Raw genomic sequence first — 21,045 nt, 5'->3', positions numbered from 1 at the left:
ATTGCGGTGGGATTTGCTCTCTCTCCACTCTGCTTCCCGGAGTTAGCCCTGCAACCAGCATTGCATCATATCTGCTTTTCTTTCTTTTTTTTTTGCTAATTCGCTGCTATTTTTCAAACTCAGTTCCTGTCTTGTGGCACCGGAAATTTTACCAAAGGCAACTGCCAAATTTCAATTTCAATAAGAGAGGGAAGCTAGTGTCAATGGATTTTTTTAACAGTACAATAACAATCATGAAAATCCATCCAAAAGACATCACCTTTGTTTCTCACTGTCTCTCACCAAACTTCTGTCATTTTAGGTCAGTCAGGATTACTGAATAACCTTTTGCTAACTATTTACAATGAGCAAGAATTGTTTTTGTACTTTCTTGAAATCAAGAAGTTTACATACATATTACATAGATATGAGTCTTTATACCATTTTGTAACTAATTTAGTGGGAAGATCCATTTGAATGATCCATTTGTGTTACAATCTTAAACTTTCTAGCTGCTGCTTTAAGATGTTCGTTCACTATTTCCACATAACTTTCATTCCTTTTGATTCCATCTATTTTGTGGAATGCACCAATTCTGCCTGCAATAGAACACCCAACAACATGATGCATTACAATATGATGTGACAGATTTTTACTCTCTGAATGGCCTTTTAGTCCATATCGATAGAGTACTCAGTTTACCCTCCTTCCATCTTTCACTTTAGATATTTAGTAAAGTTTTCTAGTTAGCTTACCTAACTTTGGGTCTGATTTAATGTCAAACAAAAAGAAGAAAAGTTTGACTTTGTCTTTGCATACAGTTCATGTCTGGATTCTATTATATTATTTTGCAGCTCATCTTTAACAAAGACAAGCAAGTATGATCATGAAATCACGGATAAGTCCTTCCTCTCATAATGTTTCCTAATATATTCACTGATAGCATTTTGATTATTAATCTCTTTCCTGAACAACATAATGTAACACTTGGGGGCCAAGTGACAGCCAAGAATGCTGAAGCATGAGATCAAAATGGCTGCACTGCTTATAGCCGGTTTGTACTTTCCTTCCAAAGTGAGATAAATTGGGAGGAAAACAATCCATATGATTAAAAACAGCACCATGCTCACTGTGATCAATGAGGCATTTTTGTAAATGTCTGGTAGCTTTCTACCTTTGAATGCAAAGATAAAACACACAACGCCCCAGAAAGAGTTGTAGACTATTGTGGCAACAAAAAACTTTTTGGACTTTTCGCACATGTTACATTGGTACAATATTGTGGACTCTTTCTGGTCCTTTGAAGGAAGACGTGGGAGAACGATTAGCCAAGCTAAGGATACACCCAACTGCACACCAGAGATGATGACAACCACAGCTACTGGATGATTAAGCTTCTTAATCTTAGAGCAAACCCTCGGGTCAAAGCTAAAACCTAGCAGGATCTGAATTAAGTTGGCCAGAATGCAGGAGACACAGAGGGAGAAACTTATACCGAAGAGAGGAATGCCTACACAGGAATTTGGTGTGGGTTTTCCTATAAAGGTGAAGGTAGTGCAAAAGCCGAGGAGCAAGGAGGCCATCTCCACATAACACAGGGAACCTCCAATTGCCTTAACAATGGGAGTCCCACAGTTGAAGCCAATGACGATAGCAATGACTGCAGTAGCAATTATTGCAATAGCAGATGTCATGACCAGAATGATGGAGAAGGGGTCTGTCCACTCAAGAAACTCTTCAGTTTTATTCTCACAAGTATACCTGCGGTTTGCTGGTGAGAACTCGTTCTCTTCACATAGACTGCAAAAAGTATCTGCAGAAGGAGACAAAGAGAAAGAATATGAAAAACAAACAAAAAAAAGACATTGGCTGCATTTTCATGTGAGACTGGGAAAAAGAGGGGGAACGATTATACGCTTTGGATCATTGTCCTAATAGAAACCAAATGCTTCTGAGCTAATGGGCTCAAACTGATGGCAAGTAAAGTAAGAGAGGAGAAAATTGTATTTTAGGCAAAACCAAAATATAGATAGTAAAGATAACACTGACCATTTCCATAAGAAGACTCTTGAGGTGAACAGTTAGCACATCTATAGCAGCATTTTCCATAATGTAATTCCATTTTTTCTCCTGGTTTACATGTTTTAAAGCAGTTAAAAACAGAGACCTGTAAAAGAGACAATAGGATTAGCACATGATCACGAGCTCTGTATTTTACTGACTAATATATCTTCATCTTACATTTTCAGTGGTTCTCCATTGTGACAGATCTTTGTTAAATGAAATGTTTTTATTTGGCCAGTATTCTCCGATTTTTATTTTCTCAACACCTTCTTTGGACGCAGATGTGTTCCAAAACAATATGTCGTATCCCAGACTGGGATCTCCGTTTTCATCGAAGTAGATATTTGTATCATTCACAGTGATGTTGATCTTCCTGATTACATGAAAAAGCTGTGGAGACAATTTTAGGCCGATATTACTTGTTATGGAATTGTAGTTTAAATATGTTTACAGATGAAAACAGACCATATAGACGGGTCCAATATCATTATTAATTTACCATAATACGGTTTAGTTATGGGAATAAAATTAATTCAATATGTTAGGACTTGGCGCCAGAGATTATACATACGGGGACATTTATATACTCCATGTCAGAACATTGCGTAATTTGACTGTCTTGAGGACAAATGTGCAAAACTACCTATACAGGTAATATAAATAACAAAAAGACTGATATTTGCTGAAAAACAAAAGGTACGTTTTAGACTTTGGTCGAGTAATAATCACAACCAAACATATAAAAAGTAATTTGTAACGAATGACTCAAAACAGAAGCTTGTTTACTATACCTCAATAGCAGTAAACGTGGTCTGTTCACAGCTTTGATTGTTACATTTGAGTAAGATTCTGAGGCCCTCAGCAATGACCTGAACAGCCAGGTAGATGTTGTAGGATTCATCATGATCAATGTAGCAGTACAAGCAGTTCATGTCGGAAGTCTTATTCGCGCAGTTACACTTCACGTCAACTTTGGAGCTGTTTGTGAAAACTTGATAATAACTCAAAATGCTGTTTGTAGTTCCATTAAACATTGAGGTGACGTAATCTTGAAAGCCCGGCACCTCCTTCTGTCTAAAATTGAAACCAAAAACTGGACCAATGCTTTCGATTCCTGTCATCTCAGAGATTTTAGAAGAAGTGGACCAGGTGTCACTTGCTATCCAGGTTCTGTTGAGATTTTTTTCAACAACTGCTTCAAGGATGATACGAACATTGGTGTCTATGGTGAACATGATGGCCTCAGCGGTAGAAATTTCTATTTTTTTCAGCAGATCTCTTGCTGTTGAACAGTTTTTGACAAAGGTATCAGGGAGAATGTCCACAAAGTCAACACAAATATTATTGCCAGTGAAGAGCTTCAGGAGACTATCAGTTCCATACTTCCCATATTCATCAGTGCTTCCCACAATGGCCACTGATTGCCATGAAAAATACTTCACCAGCTCGTAAATGGCTTGCGTCTGATGTTTGTCACTGGAAACAGTCCGTAGGAAGGTGGGGAACTTATATTTTAAACTGAGCTGCTCACTGGTTGATGCATAGCTAATCTGTGGAGAACAGCAATGCAATAAAAGAAGATATAAAAAGTCTACACATCCATATAAAATTTCATACATTTTCCTATAAATGACTGACGTTTTCTTCCCTTTTAATATGACAGGTATCCTGTACAGATCAACCAAAAAGCAAGGAAATCTGTCTGAGGAAAAATGGAAAGAACAAAAAAGCAATATAACCTGGTTGTGTAAGTGTTAACACCCTTAATTTTTTTTTGTTTGTTGAATCACTGTTTGAGTCCTCATGGGTAATAAACCTGCCCTCGGCTACCTGAAGCCTCAAAGGTAAGTTTGGCATGAAAACAACAAAGCACACCAACAAAAGACTATGAGGCCGGTAAAAAACAGCTACTTGTTCTACACTATTTGTTTCGTACAATATCTGGAAGCGTGACCAACACGGATTGGTCAATGTAGCAATGTAGTCTGGAACACATTCCAGACTAATGTCCGTCACAACTTCCTTCACAACTTCTCCTTCTGTTCGCTGATTGGCCCAATAAAAAATCTACCAGAGACAACCTGAGTCAAGAGGAGAACACTCAGACTGAACAGAGTTACACAGGAAGGCAATAGCCAGGCTGTTTCCAAACTGTGAAACACGATGGGGACTTTATTTCATGTAGCTGTTTTTATAAAGAGAATGAAATCATGAACAGCTTCATGTAAAAGTCAGTTTTACCCCCAAATCTTTAGATGAGTACTAGAAAGCTGACCGATATTGTTTTTTCAGTACCACAATGAGTACAAGCAGACATTCAAATAAAAAATTAAAAAATAACGAATTCACAAGAACAAACTTATAGTCTTGGAATGACCAAGTCAAAGTTCAGAGGTAAATCTTTCAGAAAATTTGTGGGGTTAAAATAAAAAAGTTTTTTTCAAAATGTGAACTATTTTGAGAACTTTTGCAAAGCATTTTATTGTCATGATGGTAGTTTTTAACAAGCCCACATGCAGAACACAAGACAGGAGAGGTAGGATCAGTGTTAAATGATTTAATAATGATCACACAATTATCAGCGAGAATCAGGATGGTCTGGTCCAGGGGCAAAGACAGTGACGGCAACAATGGTTCACTACGAGGAAAGAGCAGAGTGGTGAGTTCAGGGGTCGTGGGAAGAAAGGAAATCTTTCTGGGAAAAACAGGCTGATCTTACTTGTTGCAGATGAACGGAGTCTTGGAGGGGAAACAAAGTATGTCCGGGGTCTCGGTTCTTGGTGGGTCCAAGAACAACGGAGGAGTGCGGCGGGCAGCGGACAGGTAGGCTCGGGTGCAGCGGAGAGACGGAGGAGTGGTACGGCCGCCAGCCGTGGGGGTCCAGGAGATAATTGCAAAACAACGGAGAGGTGAGTCTGGGAACTCGGGCAACCTGTGGATACTTTCCACGGCGTCACGAGGGTGGTTCATAAACCAGGAATTCAACCGGGATCTCATCAAAGGATCACCTAAAAGGCAACGGAGTAAACAAAGATAATTACTAGAATGTTCAAGACAACTAGAAACACAGAGACGGGCTCAGGGGGCTCAGAGGTACCGTGACTGGCTAACAGTCAGGCGACGCTGGACTGGCGGCCAACTCCTTAAGTCTGCGCCGCTGATGAAGATGATCACGAACAGCTGCGGATAATAATGCACCGCACTCCAACCGGAACCTGTCGCCATCTGGTGGTAAAAGGTAATAAGGGTGCACAGGAACTCCCACCATGCAGCCAGAACCCCGGAACATAACATTTATAATATTCCTAGGTCCAAATGTGGGATGCTGATAGACTCAAACAAAAGAAAACCTGGAGTCAAAATGGAATCATATTTTGGCTTACTGGTGTGCATACCTTTGCAACCTTTGCAAAAAAAATTTGCAAGTTTTTTAAAATCATATTTTTCTTTCAGACAGATTTGCTCATTTTTCAGTCTTACTGTACAAGATACATGAAACATTAAAAGTGGAAACAGTTATTTCAAGAATTTTCAAAATCTTATTCTATTAAATTTCAGTGTCATAATCTGGTATGTATCAAATTGATATATTTACATTTAAAGGAATGTTGCATAACATATAAAACATAGTGAGAGTCAAACCTGTGTGACTGATGGTAGAGCAAGTACTCTTGCAACTGCTAAGGATACCTCAGACAATTCCTCTCCAATAACCACCTTCGTCTCAGGTTCAGGTAAGGAGGAATTGATGGATGCAGGTATGAGACACCTCTGTGGGTCTGACTGGTCCTTCAGCAGCTGCAGAGCTGCTCTGATGGCGAGGCTGACATCTCCACAAGTATCATAAATGTCATATCCAAGGGTGAGGTTGGGCAGCAGTCTTGGCGTCTGTTGGTTTATTTCTTGGATAGAGTAGATCATCACTTGGGCACGTAGGAATGTTTGGATATCAAACCTACAAAACGAGGCATAAAATAAACAGTACAATTTCTAGCTATGTAATTGGATTCTTTGCCAGGTATGTACTTACATTTTACAGGATATTGGACCAGGATCTGTTGTTCTGTTGGTTTGTTGGTTAATAGGAAAAAGACCTCCAATAATAACATCCCCATGAAGGTACGTATGCTTCATTTCAGCTCTGAAATCCGTATTTTCAGAGCTGGAGTGAAATACACTCATAAAAGTTACAAGTAGCTTCAACAAAAACATGGTTGAATCAGATGTGCAGGCTGTGTTTTCTACTCCTGCAGTGTGAGCTTTCTCCTGGAAAATTCTTCTTATATAAGGTTTGCCTACTGTTCTGGGTCATTTGCATTGTCAGACTGATTTCAACTGATATCATTAGAATAAGATACAGGCACGAAAGCAGAGAGGTGATTTGAATCACTCACAAAGAAGAATTCATTCGCAGTTTATCCTCACTGCATGTCATCATGAGAGAGGTTTACCACATAAACCAGTCTGAACAATAAAGGTATTCATCTTTGCACTTTACCTTGAGTTCCTCTGATACATCTAACACTAATCTCCATGAGAGGGCAGCATGCTTCATACTTAGACTTAGACTTAGACTGACTTTATTGTCATTTTGCATGCACAGGGTGTATACAGAACAAAATTTCATTGCATACGGCTCAGGACAGTGTTTTGAGCTTCCAATGTTGTGAGGTTACTCCAGAATAAAATAAAATACAATGTAGCTCTTTTGATTTAACAGGTCAACGTTTTTATTCTTCTGGAAAATTAATCCATCTCAAGCCTATCACATACTAAGACACATTTTGTCCAGGACTGCTTTGCATTTACCTCCATCCATCTTACTATCAATTCCCAGTAGCCGGAGTAAAAAAAACATCCAAACAGCAGGATGCTGCCACCACCATTACACTGACATACAGTTGTCACTTTACTGCCACACATAGTTTTGTAACTATTTTGTAACAGTTGGTCCAACCTCTCCCCTGTTGACTGCCCCTTACAGCCACTGGCATTTGCCTAAACATTTGCTTTCACAAAGCACTGTCCATTTCCACAGCAGTCCCCAAACCAAGCTTTCTCCTCACAAACCATGCCTCCCCCTGTTTCACACTCAGCTACACCAGATTAGTGACAGCAGCAATTTGCAAACACCTGGTGTAACTGCATGTCTGGTGAGTCCATCATAGGAATTACTTCTCAATCCAACGATTGCTATCAACATAAGAAGTAATGTTATGATGACTTGCTGGAGGCAGAGTACTGGAAAATGCAGGAGCTTCTCACGGATTCCAGGAGTAAGATGCTAAATTCAACATATCAAATTTTGAATTAAATTTCTTTTAGGTTATGTTTGGTATATACAGCAATTTTATAACAACAGAAGGTAATAAAGTTAGTTAATTGTGCTATAAAATGGCGCCATGTGCCAGGAAAACATATGATACCATTAAAAAAAACAATAAAACTCAACTATATTTGGATGCTGCATAGGCCTGTTGCACTATTTTTTTTCCCCCTTCAATAGGCTACATATGTTGGAGTCATACTCCCTGACTGTTCTTCATTTGCAAAGCTGGAAGCACTACATCGCTGTTTCATGAATCGAAGCCTTCTCAGCACAAAGCTACACAATCCAGCTCCTTGCAGCATCCTGGAGATTCTACAACAACCATTAAAGCATTGCAGGTACTGAACCTCTCTTAACACAACTAAAACTTGGAATTTGTTAGAATTGGATTTTGCACCTTAGATTTAGATTATAATATAGATTATACAGATAAAATAGATCGGGGTTTGCAACCTTTACAATCCAAAGAGCCATTTTCCCTTCAGTCTAGCTGAATAAAACATGTTTTGAGCCACTGTGAGGTCATTGGCCGATTGCTCATGACCTCTGGTTCCAAAACCAGATTGTCAATACCAAATTAGCTGATTTATAGTGCTTGACCGTTTGATGTAAGATCTCTTCAGAGGAAGAAATCACACATTAGAGTTCATGCAAGCAAAATTTCTCATTTATTTACAGGAAGCACAGCACGTTTATAGTGGCACAAACATTATCTACTAGAGCAAATTTCCCATCACTTTAAAGAACCACCATTTTATTTTTATTTTTAGGTTTTAAAAATCCAAAAACATCACTGTTAGGATAATTGGTCAATATTTTAAACTGAGCTGCTCACTGGTGGAAGCATAGCTAATCTGTGGAGAGCAGCAATGCAATGAAAGAGGATGTAAAAGGTTTACACACCCACATAAAAATTCATAAAATTTCATATAAATGATTGGACATTTTTAAAAACATATCCTGTAAAGTTAAAAAACCCAAAAAAACAAGCAAATCTGTCTGAGGGAAAATATAAACAATAATAGGTAAGTGTGCGCACCCTTAAAAAATAATTTGCTTAACCACCATCTGAGTCTTCACTGGTAAAAACAAAACATGTCCTCATTTATCATGGTCATCCTGAAAAAGATTCATTTTTACCTTATAAGAATTTTGATTCTTTGGCTACAGCCATGGTTTGAATCACCTTTCTACGGATTTATTTGCAGTTCATCCTCATTGCGTGTCGTCATCACAGTGGTTCTGCACATAAACCAGTCTGAACAATACATGTATTAATCTTTGCACCCTGAGGGCCTCTAAAACCTCTCTGTTGCAGTTTACACTAATTTCCATGAGAGGGCAGCATTTGCAACACTATAGCACATTAATATGATTTGATTTATGCTATTTCATTTTAGTTTCAGTTCACTGGTCTTATGGAAGGTGAACCTCCACAAGGCCTTAGGATTCAAGGCCATTGAATCCTAAGACAACTTTTGTCTACTACTGGCGTGCATTTACCTCCCTCCATCATCCCATCAACTCCCAATAAGAAGAAAAACAATCTAACAGCAGGATGCTGCTGGCCTGCCACCACCATGCTTCATGTGGGGACAGTCAGTATAAGGGGATGGACAAGTCTTAGATTTGCATGTTGTACCATCCTCTTTCCATCTCACAGAGAGTTCTGTGAGATGTTGAAAGCTTAAGATATGGTTTTGAAACCTGATCCTGCATTAAACGTCTCCGTAACTGACCCATCTCTCTTTCTCTTGCAGTCTGTTAACAACTGAGGCATTACATGAAGAAGGTGGAAGTTTGCAGTGAATTTATTGTGAAATTTACATTCACACAGCGGTAGCTTTTGATGTTAATTGGTTGCATTTGAATTAACTTTGGGGTATAAAAGTCAAGGGTGTCAAACGCAAGCCAGTAAAACTAAGTTTGAGGTTGCAATGTTTTAACACACAACAGTTTTTGCCAGACACTATTATTTATGCAAAAACATTTTTATAAAATCATCCCCAATATCAACTTCAGAAAATGAAAATATTTAAGGAGCTTTAAACTCAGAACGTCTTTAGTCTATGATAAGTTGGATTGACCCTCATTTAAAGACTAAAAGGGTCTGGATTGGATCCCCGACTCTCCACGCCTTATGGGTAGTGGTCGTGCTGGATATAAATAGGAGTGCACCCTGCTGTAAATCAGTTGGACGAAGTCGAGATGGTTTCGTTAGTGTGGAAGGTGGTGGTGGTCTTTGGTATCCTGGCGGTGGGATCTCAGGGCTCTCTCCCACAGCCCCGGTCACAGCGTCGGGTGTCTCCAGTGCGCTATGACCGATCAGAGAACTTAGCATCGTCTGTAGAGGCGCAGAGTGAGGAACGCTTTCAGGAGGTCCGGCGGGGTGACCAGAGAAGAGTCCTGCTGCAGCGGGGCGCGCGGAAAGATGCCGACATCTACCTGAGGCACGAGGGACTGAGAGATGACGCAGGTTGGACTTTCCCTGTCATTTTAACTGCTAGACCATGCAGTTTTAGATATGTAGAGTTTATTTTACATCCGATTGCAGTAGAAATTGTTATTGGTTCATTAGCACTTAAAATAATAATACAACTCCAATTTTGATGCATAAGTCTGTTGCACTATTTAGCTCTATTCAGACACACACACTTTTCTTAATTTGCTAAATTGGTGGCAATAAGTCATGGTTTCATGGGCCCAAGCCATCTCAGCGTAAAGCTGCACCATCTGGCTCCTTGCAGCCTGCTGGAGATTCTCCAGCAACAATCAGCACATCTCAACATAAGAACTATATACAGAAAAATGTGTGATTTTTTTTTCTTACAATATATATATATCTTTTCTCTTTGTTCATTGTTTTGTGCTAAACTGAACATATCTTCAATATAATTTCTGGAAGAAAATTAACCAGCCAGTAAAATCAAATATAATATAATATTATATCTGTTATCAAGTCAAATATAACAGATATAATATCTGTTATTGGGCCTATGCAACAAAAAAAAAAAAAAAACTTGGAAAAATACATATGGATGCCAGTGATGGCAAATACAGTGTGTGTGTGCTGTCATTTTATAAAATAAGAAAATCAATCAAATAAACAAGGTAACATGAAACACAAATGTCAAAACACAAGTAGCTACCAAAATAACTAATTCACTTTTTCTTATAAGAATATTTTTCTCTCTGCTTACAAAAAAAGAACAGAAAATGAATCTAATAAAATTGTTTTCTTTTTCCTTTACAGCAACAAGAACTAATTGCAAAAATCGCCCTATTGACCTGGTTTTCATCATAGACAGTTCCCGCAGTGTGCGCCCTGCTGAGTTTAAAAAGGCCAAGGAGTTCCTGCAGGCCATGGTGGACAGCCTGGTTATTGGCAGAGATGCCACTCGTGTCGGCCTCGTTAATTATGCGAGCACAGTCAAAATTGAGTTTCTCCTCAACACTTTTTTTGACAAATCCTCTGTGATGCAGGCACTCGGCCAAGTTGAGCCCTTAGCTTCAGGCACCATGACAGGCATGGCCATCAGGACCGCCATGGAGAAAGCCTTCACCAAGGAGGCCGGGGCCCGATCCGCTTCCATGAACATTGCTAAGGTGGCTATTATAGTGACTGATGGGAGACCTCAGGACAAGGTGGAGGAGGTGTCAGCCACAGCCAGAGCATCTGGGATTGAAATCTATGCAGTGGGAGTTGACAGAGCTGATATGGCTTCCCTGAAACTTATGGCCAGCCAGCCACATGATGACCATGTCTTCTATGTGGAGACCTATGGTGTGATCGAGAAGCTTACGTCTAAGTTTAGGGAAACTTTGTGTGGTAAGGATGATGATAATGGGAGTGCAGATATTGATAACGGACTAGGCCTAAATGGCAGGAAAGACAATAATAAGCGTGACAGTGAAGGGAACAACGGTATGTCAGATCGGTCCTATTCTATTCACCTGTGAGCATATGGGCAGCACCGTAGAGAGGATCTTCATTCTAAGGCTAGTGGTCCTCTTCTTTAATTTTAAGTACAACACAAAGACAACCACTAATTTATCACTAATTGGACATGCTACTGAAAAGATGTCCAGCAACTGTGAAAACACTGAGTGGTATTAATGCAGTAAGCATTAAGCATAAATAATAAATCCCACACTAACCAGCTTAAAGAAGAGATGATTCAGATTCTGACCACATTCTTTAAAATGTAGGAAACTTAATATGTTGCTGTCTATTCTGTTCACAGAAATCTGCTGCTGCTGTAATAAGTGCTGCAAGCCATTAAAAAGTCGTCTAAAGCAGGAACTCACTAAAGCTTTGCAATTAGCTTTAAAAAAAGCATTAGAAAAGTTTTTTGTTGCCATAATTTTTAAGTAGGGAATTTCTTTCATTCTCATGTATTTAGAAGAGCTTGACTAAACACAGCCACTTTCCTAAAGAAGCTTTAAACCATACCTTAAAACATTTCATTTTATTCTTTTTACAATATTTTTAAGGAAAATATGCTTTATACATATATCTCAGCTAAGCAACCATACTTCATCAAAGCTAATATATACTTAGCTTGGACCTGTGCTGAAGACTAAGTACTAAATACATTTCTTACGATGACATTCACTAGCACAAATAACCTCGACTAACAGGTCCCTTGGACCTATTTAATTTTCAGCTTTACTTTGCAGCTAAAATGTATAATTTAAAATTTAAGCTTGAGCCACATTGAACCAGATTTTTCATCTGCTAGAACCACCACAGTTTAGCATTTCTAAGTTTACAATGTTTTTTTTTTTGTTTTGTTTTTTTGTCTTTGCTTCATTCTCACGTACCATGGCTATCAAGATCTCTGTTGAGGCTAGGCTCAAACATCCATAACAGCCTCTTCATAATGTTATATCTTAAATTTAAAACTAAAGGGATTGAATTTAATACCTTTAGTATTACATTTTAGCACTGGCTCAAAAAAGTAAGAACTGGTTATGTTTGCTGCTTAGTATAAACTTTTTGCATGGCACTAATTTGTGAAGTTCTATTTAATTTTTATACTTACACTGCAAGCCCTTACTGTTAAGATGAGGGTATTATTAAAATTTATGGAGACATTTTGGGATAAAAATGACCTTTGTTTGAATAACTAATTTGACTAAATTCTCAAAATGCCAACTGGCGTCCAAAAACTGTTTGCACTCCCTCTCATGCAGCGTTCTCTGAACATATTTAATTTCTGCTTTTTGTTTGAGAAAATCTGGCTAAATATTGTTGGTAGATTACAGCTTAAGTTTCCGAATCTTAGAAATTGGATAGAAACACTGGTTTCAAAAATACTATCTTTCTCCACAGCGAAGATTAGTCGATTTGTACAAACACCTGATGTATTTTGGAAATACCTGCCGTACATTGTATTTGCTACTAACAGAAAAAGTTTCCTGTTAAACTTCCAGTTGAACCTAAACAGTATTTTGGGGTTTTGTGTGAACAACTTGCGCTTTACTGCAATGGTGAAATCATTACTGAAGACAAGTTTTGTGCTTGGATTCACTTTTTATTTGACTGCATGGTTCATATAAGGATGGGCTGTAATTGGAATTTAAAGACACTGAACTACTTAAATATTCTTACAAATACTTAAAATTCAAATCACATAAGTAACCCATAAATGTAACATCTCTTCAGCTGAATAGCAAAGATCATACAAACTTGCTTGCATGTGGCAGAATTTCTAAATACTCACAGACTAACCAAACAATAAATGAAAAGCTGATTTTACTGTGATTTTAGTAAGCATAAGCCAATCAGACAGTGAAGTGTTTCCTTTTAGGTTTGGATCCATGTGATCAAGGACACAACTGTCAGCATATTTGTGTCAACAGTGGTGACTCGTACATCTGCAAGTGTCGCCCTGGCTACATCCTGAATCCAGACAAGAAAACATGCTCACGTAAGAATAAAAATAAATCTTATTTCTCAGTATTCAGCATTGCTTAAGATTAAATATTGTACAGACAAGCCTTTTGTTAGTTAGCTTTAAGATTATATCCAAATAATTAAAAATGTGCTCTAGTAAATTACAGTTGTTGACAGCAATCTTGGTGTGCTTTAAGGTTCTATATTGAGTCCTCTTCTTTTTAGTTTGTATAACAGTGACTTTCCTGATCTTTGTCCACCTCATGGTACTTGTCAAATATGTGCAGGGTGATACAGTTGTGAATTTGCATAAAGAAACAAACAGGCAAGACCTGCAACCTGTAATTACTAATATGTCTGACTGGTTGCATAACTTGTGTTTAAACCTCAGTGTGAGTACTCAGGTTCTCTTCAAGTTCTGTAAATAGAGCTCCAGATGCTGAAGCTCTATTGACAGAGAAAATACAGTCATTGGTACTGGATTAAAAGTGTAACAGAGTTTAACAACTTACTTGACAACCATTTACATACTGGCTTACAAAAACGAACAAGTCTCTGCTAGTTTGAGCCATATTACTGCATATGAACAGTTAAAAACACAGACTATTAGGTGGTGGATGTTCATAAATCCTTATTATAATCTTCCTCCTGAAAACTATCTCAGCCTGATGTGTGAGTGACTTTTTTTCAGGTGCAGATGCTTGTACCCAGGGACATGACTGCCAGCATATTTGTGTCAACACCCGTGACTCGTACATGTGCCAGTGTAGAACTGGATACGTGTTGAACACAGACAAGAAAACATGCTCACGTAAGAACATTTGATTCTTTCAATAGATCATAAGTTTCAGCTGCGGTGACTGATAGATTTTCTGATTTTCGAAAAATAAGGGTCTTAAGTCCCAGTTTACCTCAGAAGTCAAAGGTCTTCAGGTTATTTAGCTTGTAGATGCAAAATTGGAACTTGCTGTTGCAGATGCCTTAGGATTGGCAATAACGTTCATGTCTCCTTTGCATGTGTCGCAAAGGATATTTGTTTGCACAAACAACCCAAGCAATATATGTAGTTATGTAGGTTAAATAGTACTGAGTACTTGACATCCTAATCAAATAAGAAAATATTGTTAGAGGTCAGTTTGAACATGACAGCACCTCTTTTCCGGTTTAGATAAATGACTGCCGATGTATGTGTTTCAGCAAAGGTGACTATCACATATGCAAATGTTAAGTGGGACGTGTGTTAGATGCAGACCAGACTAAAAAAAATTTAAATTATTCATTTGTCTGTTTTCCCCCCTTTTCCTTCGAACTCAGGCAAAAGATTCCTAGGTATCGCCGATTTACATACAAAATTATTTCTAAAACCGCATTCTAGCTTGGCTGTACAGAGGAGACTTTTGTTTGTGTGTTAATGTGGAAGTTTCTCTTCGCAGGTATGGATTCATGTTCTTCAGAACATAACTGCCAACATATTTGTGTCAAAAGTGGAGATTCTTATGTTTGCATGTGTCGCAAAGGATATTTGTTGAACGCAGACAACAAAACATGCTCACGTAAGGAAACTTGCAGCCACGTTTAGTATGCTTTGCTGGTGGCTATGTTGAGGTTTCACAGGGATGTGGAGATATGTAGAAAATTTGTGTGAGAATGTTTCAAAAAAATGGCGTAAATCCCAAATATCGCAGAAAATCTTAACTTATGCTCCCTTTATTAAACATAATATGCCTACTATTCCTTTTGATTATTTTTGCATTAAAAGTTTGCATTGCTTGTTTTAATTTCTTCATCTGTTAGGTTAGAATTAATTGCAGCACTAGATATTTTGTCATGCAAATTTGTTTCTTTCCAGGTTCTGATCCATGTGCCCTTGGACACGATTGCCATCATATTTGTGAAAATAGTGATGCATCATATGTCTGCAAGTGTCGGGCGGGATATGTGTTAAATACAGACCAGAAAACATGCTCACGTAAGACAAAGCTATGATATTTGTGTCTCAAAAAGTTATTTGTGAGATGGAATATTGATTCTTACATTTAGTGTCAAGTATATTGTCCTCCCTCTCACGGCTTTTCTCACTGTTTTTGGAAATGTTGGATCATGTGTGATTTCTTTTCAGGTTCTGATCCATGTTCCCATGGACATGATTGTCAGCACATCTGTGTAAACAGTGATGCTTCATACATGTGCAAATGTCAAGTGGGATATGTGTTGAATCCAGATAAGAAAACATGCTCACGTAAGATTTTTCTTTTCTGGACAAGAAGTTGTTCATTGCATCTCATCTGAGGCACGCAGATGTAATATGTAATAGCTGCTCATTTCAGATTCAGGTACATGTGCAGGATAACATGGCTGCCAACACATTTGTATCAAAACTGGTGACTCGTTTGTATGTAAATGTATAACAGGATATGTTTTGAATCCCGGCGGGAAAACATGCATACTTAAGATTTGTCATTCCACTCTGCATAAAAATATAAACAATTGAAAATCATCACAGCAGGACTGCTTCATGTGAAGCTTTTTACAGCAACACAAAATGCTCTCCAAAAGAAAAAGGATTTCTGATATCAGAAGTCTCTGCTTCCTTTTCTTTTCAGGCTCAGACGCATGTTCTCAGGGACATGACTGCCAGCATATATGTGTCAACAGTGGAAGCTCATATGTCTGCAAGTGTCGGCTGGGATATTCGCTCAACATGGACAGGAAGACATGCTCACGTAAGCAAATTTATTTTTATTTTACTTAAAATCCAGCTTGATTTTCACAAAAAATTCCAGAAGTGTATATTTTCCAGGTTTCAAGGCGGTAGAGCATCAGAAAAAAAAATGGCATCACCTATTTCTATACTTTTGATGCTAAAATGTTTGCAAGTGCAGAGAAGTACACTGTTAGTGTTTTAGTCACTTTTATCACTGAACACAATAATCAGCTAATTCCCTTTGGTTTCCAACTTGGTACTGCAACACATGTTAACTCGGTTGCTGTCACTAACAGACAGCAACAACAACCACTGGCTTGTTGCTGCTTACATTCATCTGCTCCTGTTCCTACAGAAAGATCTTCAAATATTCTCTTCAATTTTTTTCCACACTTTTTATTAAACAAACATCTGTATGTAAATTATCTTTTTTACTGCAAATATTATGTCTAAAATTTAACTGGTTAACTTTTAACTTTGAAATTAAGACAAAATGTATCCTACCACTAAAAGCAGACCTTGTGCCAGCAGTGATTCTTGTGTACCAGTTTGACAACCTTGGACCTAAATGACTTTGAAATTTGATTTCTTCTCCGTTTACAAATTTTGTCTTTGAGGCAACTTGTGTCAACTCAGGATATACTCATTTGCATGTTTAATGCATTATAAAACTCTTTCTGTGACTCTTTCACACAATGGGATGCCAGTGCTGTTCTGTGAAATAATTTTCATGCTCCCAGCATCATAACACGACAACAAAACTACCTTTCTGGAGGAGTAAAGTTGCAAAGCAGTTGAGCACAAACATGCTGCAAAACAAGCAGCATGACTATTTCAATTGTCAGAATAGAAACTGGCATGGTCAGTAGCTTTCTTAATTTATGGATCCTTATAAATGGGCAAAGAATCAATAGGTCAGATGATTATTTTCCATCCACAACTTCGATTTTCTGGCATTTATAACTGCCTTTTTTCTGTAATGGAAAAAAAGGCATTGCAGAAAACAAAAAGTCTGAATGTCTGATGTTAAAAAAAGATGACATTCTGGAACTTTTTTCTCTTATATCTGTTGAGTTATGTGATTCAAACATTCACAGGTTATGTCATAGCCGAAACATTAATTTAATAAGCAAAACATGTTTGTGGACAGAGTAAACTGACTCTGTCTTCCTTCAGGTTTGGATGCATGTATTCAGGGACACGACTGCCAGCATATCTGTATCAACAACGGTGTTTCTTACAACTGCAAGTGTCGAATAGGATACATGCTAAATTCAGACCAGAAAACATGTTCACGTAAGTTTTTCTATGTTCATGGCACACTGTCCTCACACCTCAAGTTGCTTGGTTATAGATGATCTCTTGGAGTTCCAAATTTCCTGAATAAACAGTCTGGCACAGGCTTCCCTACAACTGTTGGGGTGTCTATGGAAAGTTACATAACTGTCAATACAGGCCTGTGTTAACACAATGCTAAGGCAGAAAGAAATCTACCCATTTATCCAGGGAAAGGCTGCAGGGCCATGTCCAAACAATTTAATGCCCATCATTCAACTGTGGGAAAGATGAACTCAGTACAATCTACTAAGGAGTTGGTATCTTAGTGAATTAACCCCTACTGTTAGTGTGCAATGTTCAAAGAAATTACACACAAAAAAGCAGAGCCTTATCTCACACTCTATTTAGGATGATCATGTTAAAGGTGCAGTATGTAACTTTTCTAAAAAATATATACACATGTTTTTTTTTACATATTTGTTAAAACTGCTACTATATTGTGACAGCATAACATGAGACATAATCTGGGAAAAAAGTTAGTTTTTCTGGCCCTGGCTTTATTACAAAAAGGGCCAATAGCTGTGCTTTTTACCTGGAGGAACAGCTCCAAAACTATTTGGGTTTAGTTCATTTCTGCACCTTTAAATTTAAATGTGTGTTTTGTTTATAAATACACAAATATCAGAAATTGATAAAAAAGTAAGTATTTAGTGGTTCTGCGCAGTTTATAGACAAGGGTTCTGTAGGAAAACTTTTAACTATTAAAATGTTAATTTCTTTGCATTGTTAGTAACATATTGCTTTTATATTTGTCTGGATGTCTTTTCATTTAATAAATGTTGTGTCTTAATGTCCCATTTAAGGTGGACCTCATTAAGTAAGCATGTTAAGGTCGTAATTGGTTACACTTTTTAACATTTTAGAAAAACTACTAATCTTTGTCTTAAACTAAAATCATTATAGATCTAATCTATTGTGTGTGCAATCTGAGCCACCCCATATTAAATAACACTTTCAATTTCATCTAACATTGATCTCTGATTCCAATCATCCAATCAATTTTTTACCTGCTATGTCATATACCCAGCATACGATGATCAAACATTTCTTCTGCCCCTGTCAGACATGTGTTTTCATTGTTTCAGAGGAAATGAGGAGTGAAATTTCAGAAGATGCCTGCATGTGCGAAGCTCAAATTGTGTTCCAGAAAAAAGTGCAGTCAGCCATTCAAGAGCTCACCTGGAAAAATATCCTTTTTTGAGTCCATATATTTAGATTTCATTTTACAACTTAAATTGGTTTTAAAGACAACAATCTTTCCGATCAGTTGATATTATTCTATATTTTTACATTAAATTTGCACTTTTCCCCATAAAATATTTGCATTTCCTTGACTGTTTGTTCACTTTCTGAACTTTCAGACAAAGTAAACGACATTGAAGGCACATTCCAACATTGAGAACAAAGAGGAACTAGAGGAAAAATGTCAGCACTTTTATTCCAATTAGTGTTATCATGTTCTGTAAAAGTTTTAATTTCCTAATGTCTGAAAATCTGCATTGTGTTTTTAATGTTACAACAAATTGCTCTGGTGCTGTGTTTCTGATAAACTTACATTGATGGCAACTGTGGTGTAATTGCCCACATTTAACAAAAGAGAACTCAACAGGACTGTGTTTATGTCTTCTTATATAAACCAGTTAAAAGTTATATAATTTGCTTTGATTCCTAAAAGCAGGCCAAGTTTTTTGGTTTGTTTTAGCAAACAAAAAAAATAGTTGAAATAGTTCAGGGAGTTCAAATGTGACTCAGACTTGGCCCAGTTTTCTTGGCAACAATGCTTTTAATTAGCTAAAGGTTTTGAGAATGTATTTTCTATAAACAGTTATTTTATTTTATTTTCTGTCTTTGTGTGTCTACATTTGAATGATGTATTTTGGTGCTTTTTGAAATAGAAAACAGTTATTATTTGCATGTTTTCTAATGGGAACGGCTGCATAAAATAAACTTTTATGAATCAACGTTTTCCACACAACTGTCTTCACTCTTATAAAGGCATAGTCTTTATATTACTGTTGATACTTATTGCTACTTTTCTATATGATCAAAAGTGATGACTTCATTCACAAAATTAGGATATTTTCATGAATACATGTTTTATGTAACAAGTGTATTGTTATTTGAGAGGCACATTGCTTCGAATAAGCAATGTAGTGCTTATTCAAACTATAAATTACATTGTATTTTACTAGGATTTTATTTGTTAGACCAACACATAACAGTGAAATGAAAACAAAGATACTAATACATGGATTTTCTTGTCTTACAGCTAACAAGCTGAAAAGTGTAAAATGCACTGTGACCCTTTCTTCTGACAATCTAAAATAAAATCAGGTGCAATCAACTGTCTTTGGTTTTCACTTAACAGTAAATGGTGTGTAATTTAATATCAGAATAAATGTGTGAAGGCTCCAGAGGTTTGCTTGAGAACATTAGTGATCAAAAAGGATCAAAACAAAGTAACACTGCAGTTTGAAAGACTGTCATTTGAAGCATGATTGTTATAAAACAATATCCAAACATTTGAACATCGAATGTTGTACAGTCTATCACCTGAAAACAGAGTATGATATGAGGGCAACCCTGACATGACATGACCACCTAAACTGACAAGGAAATAATCAGAAAAGCATCCAAGAACTCTGTGGTTGGTTTGGAGGAGCTCCAGAATTATAGGGGTCAAGTGGTGGAATCTGTTGATAGGACAAGAACTATCCATGCACTCTTCAAATAACTATCAAGGAGTAGCAAGAAGAAATTCCTAATTTTAAAAGAGCTCTAAAAATTCTCATTTCCAGCTTTACGCGACACAGAAGTTATGTGGCACATGGAGCTCCAGACGGCCTTCTGAGAAATGCAATGTTTGACAGACAACTCACGTGAAGACATGGTAGCGGCAGCCTCATACTATGGGAATGCCTTCATTAAGCAGTGACAAGCAAGCTGATCAGACTGGAAGATACAGTGACACAAAGGAAAATCCTAGAGAAAATAACAGCTGGAGCCTGAAGACATGAGTCTTGGGTGAGGTTTATCTTCCAGTAGGAAAACAACTCCAAACATACAGTTTGAGAAATAATGAATTGGTTTCGACCAGTGAATTTTATGAGTTAGAATAACCTGGTCAAAGTCCAAACCTAAATAAATAAGTGAGAGACAGTGGCATGATTTGAAAAGTGCTGTTCACACACACTCTCCATTAATTCTGAGTAAGCTTGAGCTATTTTTGAAAGAATGCGCAACATTTTAGATGCACAAAGCTGGTAGAAGCATGCAACAAAAGACTTGCTCCTATTGCATAAAGAGGTGTTTCTATAAAGAATTTACATTTAATAAGAGGAACTTTGAAAAACATGTTTATTCTCCTTTCGTTTATCAATGGAGCACTTTGTGTTGGTGTAGCACATAAAATCCCCCAATATTACATTGTAATTTGTGGTTGCACCTCACAAAGAAACAAACAAATTCAAAGTTGAGTATTTGGCTTTGCAATGTCTATTAATGGAAAATTGGTCCCATTTATTTTTTGTGAATTTTCTTACTCACAGATAAAAACAACAAAGTAGTTTTATCAGTAGGAAAAGTTTGCTAAAGTTTGTGTAATGCCTTGTTGTGTTCATGAAAAATTTAGGTTTGCCTAATTTCTGTGTAACAGTGTGCTAGAGACAATTACAAACCTTGGCATGTTTAAATTCTTTCATGCAAAACTAGACTCAAAAAATAACTTGCAGC

The 21,045-nt window shown here is 37.4% G+C and overlaps 3 protein-coding genes across 4 annotated transcripts; 2 read left to right on the top strand and 1 right to left on the bottom strand.

Moving 5' to 3' along the window:
* Positions 1–425: 425 nt before the first annotated feature.
* On the bottom strand, positions 426–6,393 carry LOC114133774 (G-protein coupled receptor family C group 6 member A-like). Of its 2 annotated transcripts, XM_027999849.1 has the most exons (6): positions 6,074–6,391; positions 5,686–5,998; positions 2,835–3,593; positions 2,221–2,433; positions 2,029–2,146; positions 426–1,792 (listed from the first exon to the last, which is right to left on the bottom strand). In XM_027999849.1, exons 1-6 carry the CDS (start codon positions 6,253–6,255, stop codon positions 864–866), a joined length of 2,514 nt encoding a protein of 837 aa, XP_027855650.1. In that variant the 5' UTR covers positions 6,256–6,391; the 3' UTR covers positions 426–863. The 2 variants fall into 2 exon arrangements, with proteins under 2 accessions (XP_027855650.1, XP_027855651.1); XM_027999850.1 differs by lacking the exon at positions 426–1,792 and having other exon boundaries at positions 2,035–2,146; positions 2,310–2,433; positions 6,074–6,393.
* A 2,638-nt stretch (positions 6,394–9,031) lies between these two features.
* LOC114133787 (matrilin-3-like) lies at positions 9,032–15,364 on the top strand. Its single transcript, XM_027999860.1, has 6 exons — positions 9,032–9,848; positions 10,626–11,201; positions 13,186–13,305; positions 13,963–14,082; positions 14,705–14,824; positions 15,121–15,364. Exons 1-6 carry the CDS (start codon positions 9,581–9,583, stop codon positions 15,255–15,257), a joined length of 1,341 nt encoding a protein of 446 aa, XP_027855661.1. The 5' UTR covers positions 9,032–9,580; the 3' UTR covers positions 15,258–15,364.
* A 152-nt stretch (positions 15,365–15,516) lies between these two features.
* Positions 15,517–19,654, top strand: LOC114133786 (matrilin-3-like). The gene is made up of 4 exons (XM_027999859.1): positions 15,517–15,994; positions 17,152–17,271; positions 18,399–18,500; positions 18,660–19,654. Exons 1-4 carry the CDS (start codon positions 15,814–15,816, stop codon positions 18,710–18,712), a joined length of 456 nt encoding a protein of 151 aa, XP_027855660.1. The 5' UTR covers positions 15,517–15,813; the 3' UTR covers positions 18,713–19,654.
* Positions 19,655–21,045: the final 1,391 nt, after the last annotated feature.

The sequence above is a fragment of the Xiphophorus couchianus genome, chromosome 19, assembly GCF_001444195.1.
Source record: "Xiphophorus couchianus chromosome 19, X_couchianus-1.0, whole genome shotgun sequence".
Classification (NCBI taxonomy): domain Eukaryota; kingdom Metazoa; phylum Chordata; class Actinopteri; order Cyprinodontiformes; family Poeciliidae; genus Xiphophorus; species Xiphophorus couchianus.
Note: the sequence above shows the minus strand (reverse complement) of the source record. Positions and strands in the feature narration are given on the sequence as shown.

What these genes read in the sequence shown, in the direction of transcription:
- LOC114133774 (XM_027999849.1), bottom strand. Translation starts at nt 6,255, where the DNA reads ATGTTTTTGTTGAAGCTACTTGTAACTTTTATGAGTGTATTTCACTCC. An exon ending in CTCTACCATCAGTCACACAG is followed by an intron (nt 3,594 to 5,685) that starts GTTTGACTCTCA and finishes TGTTCTCCACAG; the next exon opens with ATTAGCTATGCATCAACCAG. An exon ending in AGAGTCTTCTTATGGAAATG is followed by an intron (nt 1,793 to 2,028) that starts GTCAGTGTTATC and finishes CTCCTTCTGCAG; the next exon opens with ATACTTTTTGCAGTCTATGT.
- LOC114133787 (XM_027999860.1), top strand. Translation starts at nt 9,581, where the DNA reads ATGGTTTCGTTAGTGTGGAAGGTGGTGGTGGTCTTTGGTATCCTGGCG. An exon ending in GTTTAGGGAAACTTTGTGTG is followed by an intron (nt 11,202 to 13,185) that starts GTAAGGATGATG and finishes GTTTCCTTTTAG; the next exon opens with GTTTGGATCCATGTGATCAA. An exon ending in AGACAAGAAAACATGCTCAC is followed by an intron (nt 14,083 to 14,704) that starts GTAAGAACATTT and finishes TTCTCTTCGCAG; the next exon opens with GTATGGATTCATGTTCTTCA.
- LOC114133786 (XM_027999859.1), top strand. Translation starts at nt 15,814, where the DNA reads ATGCTCTCCAAAAGAAAAAGGATTTCTGATATCAGAAGTCTCTGCTTC. An exon ending in GGACAGGAAGACATGCTCAC is followed by an intron (nt 15,995 to 17,151) that starts GTAAGCAAATTT and finishes GTCTTCCTTCAG; the next exon opens with GTTTGGATGCATGTATTCAG. An exon ending in AGACCAGAAAACATGTTCAC is followed by an intron (nt 17,272 to 18,398) that starts GTAAGTTTTTCT and finishes TCATTGTTTCAG; the next exon opens with AGGAAATGAGGAGTGAAATT.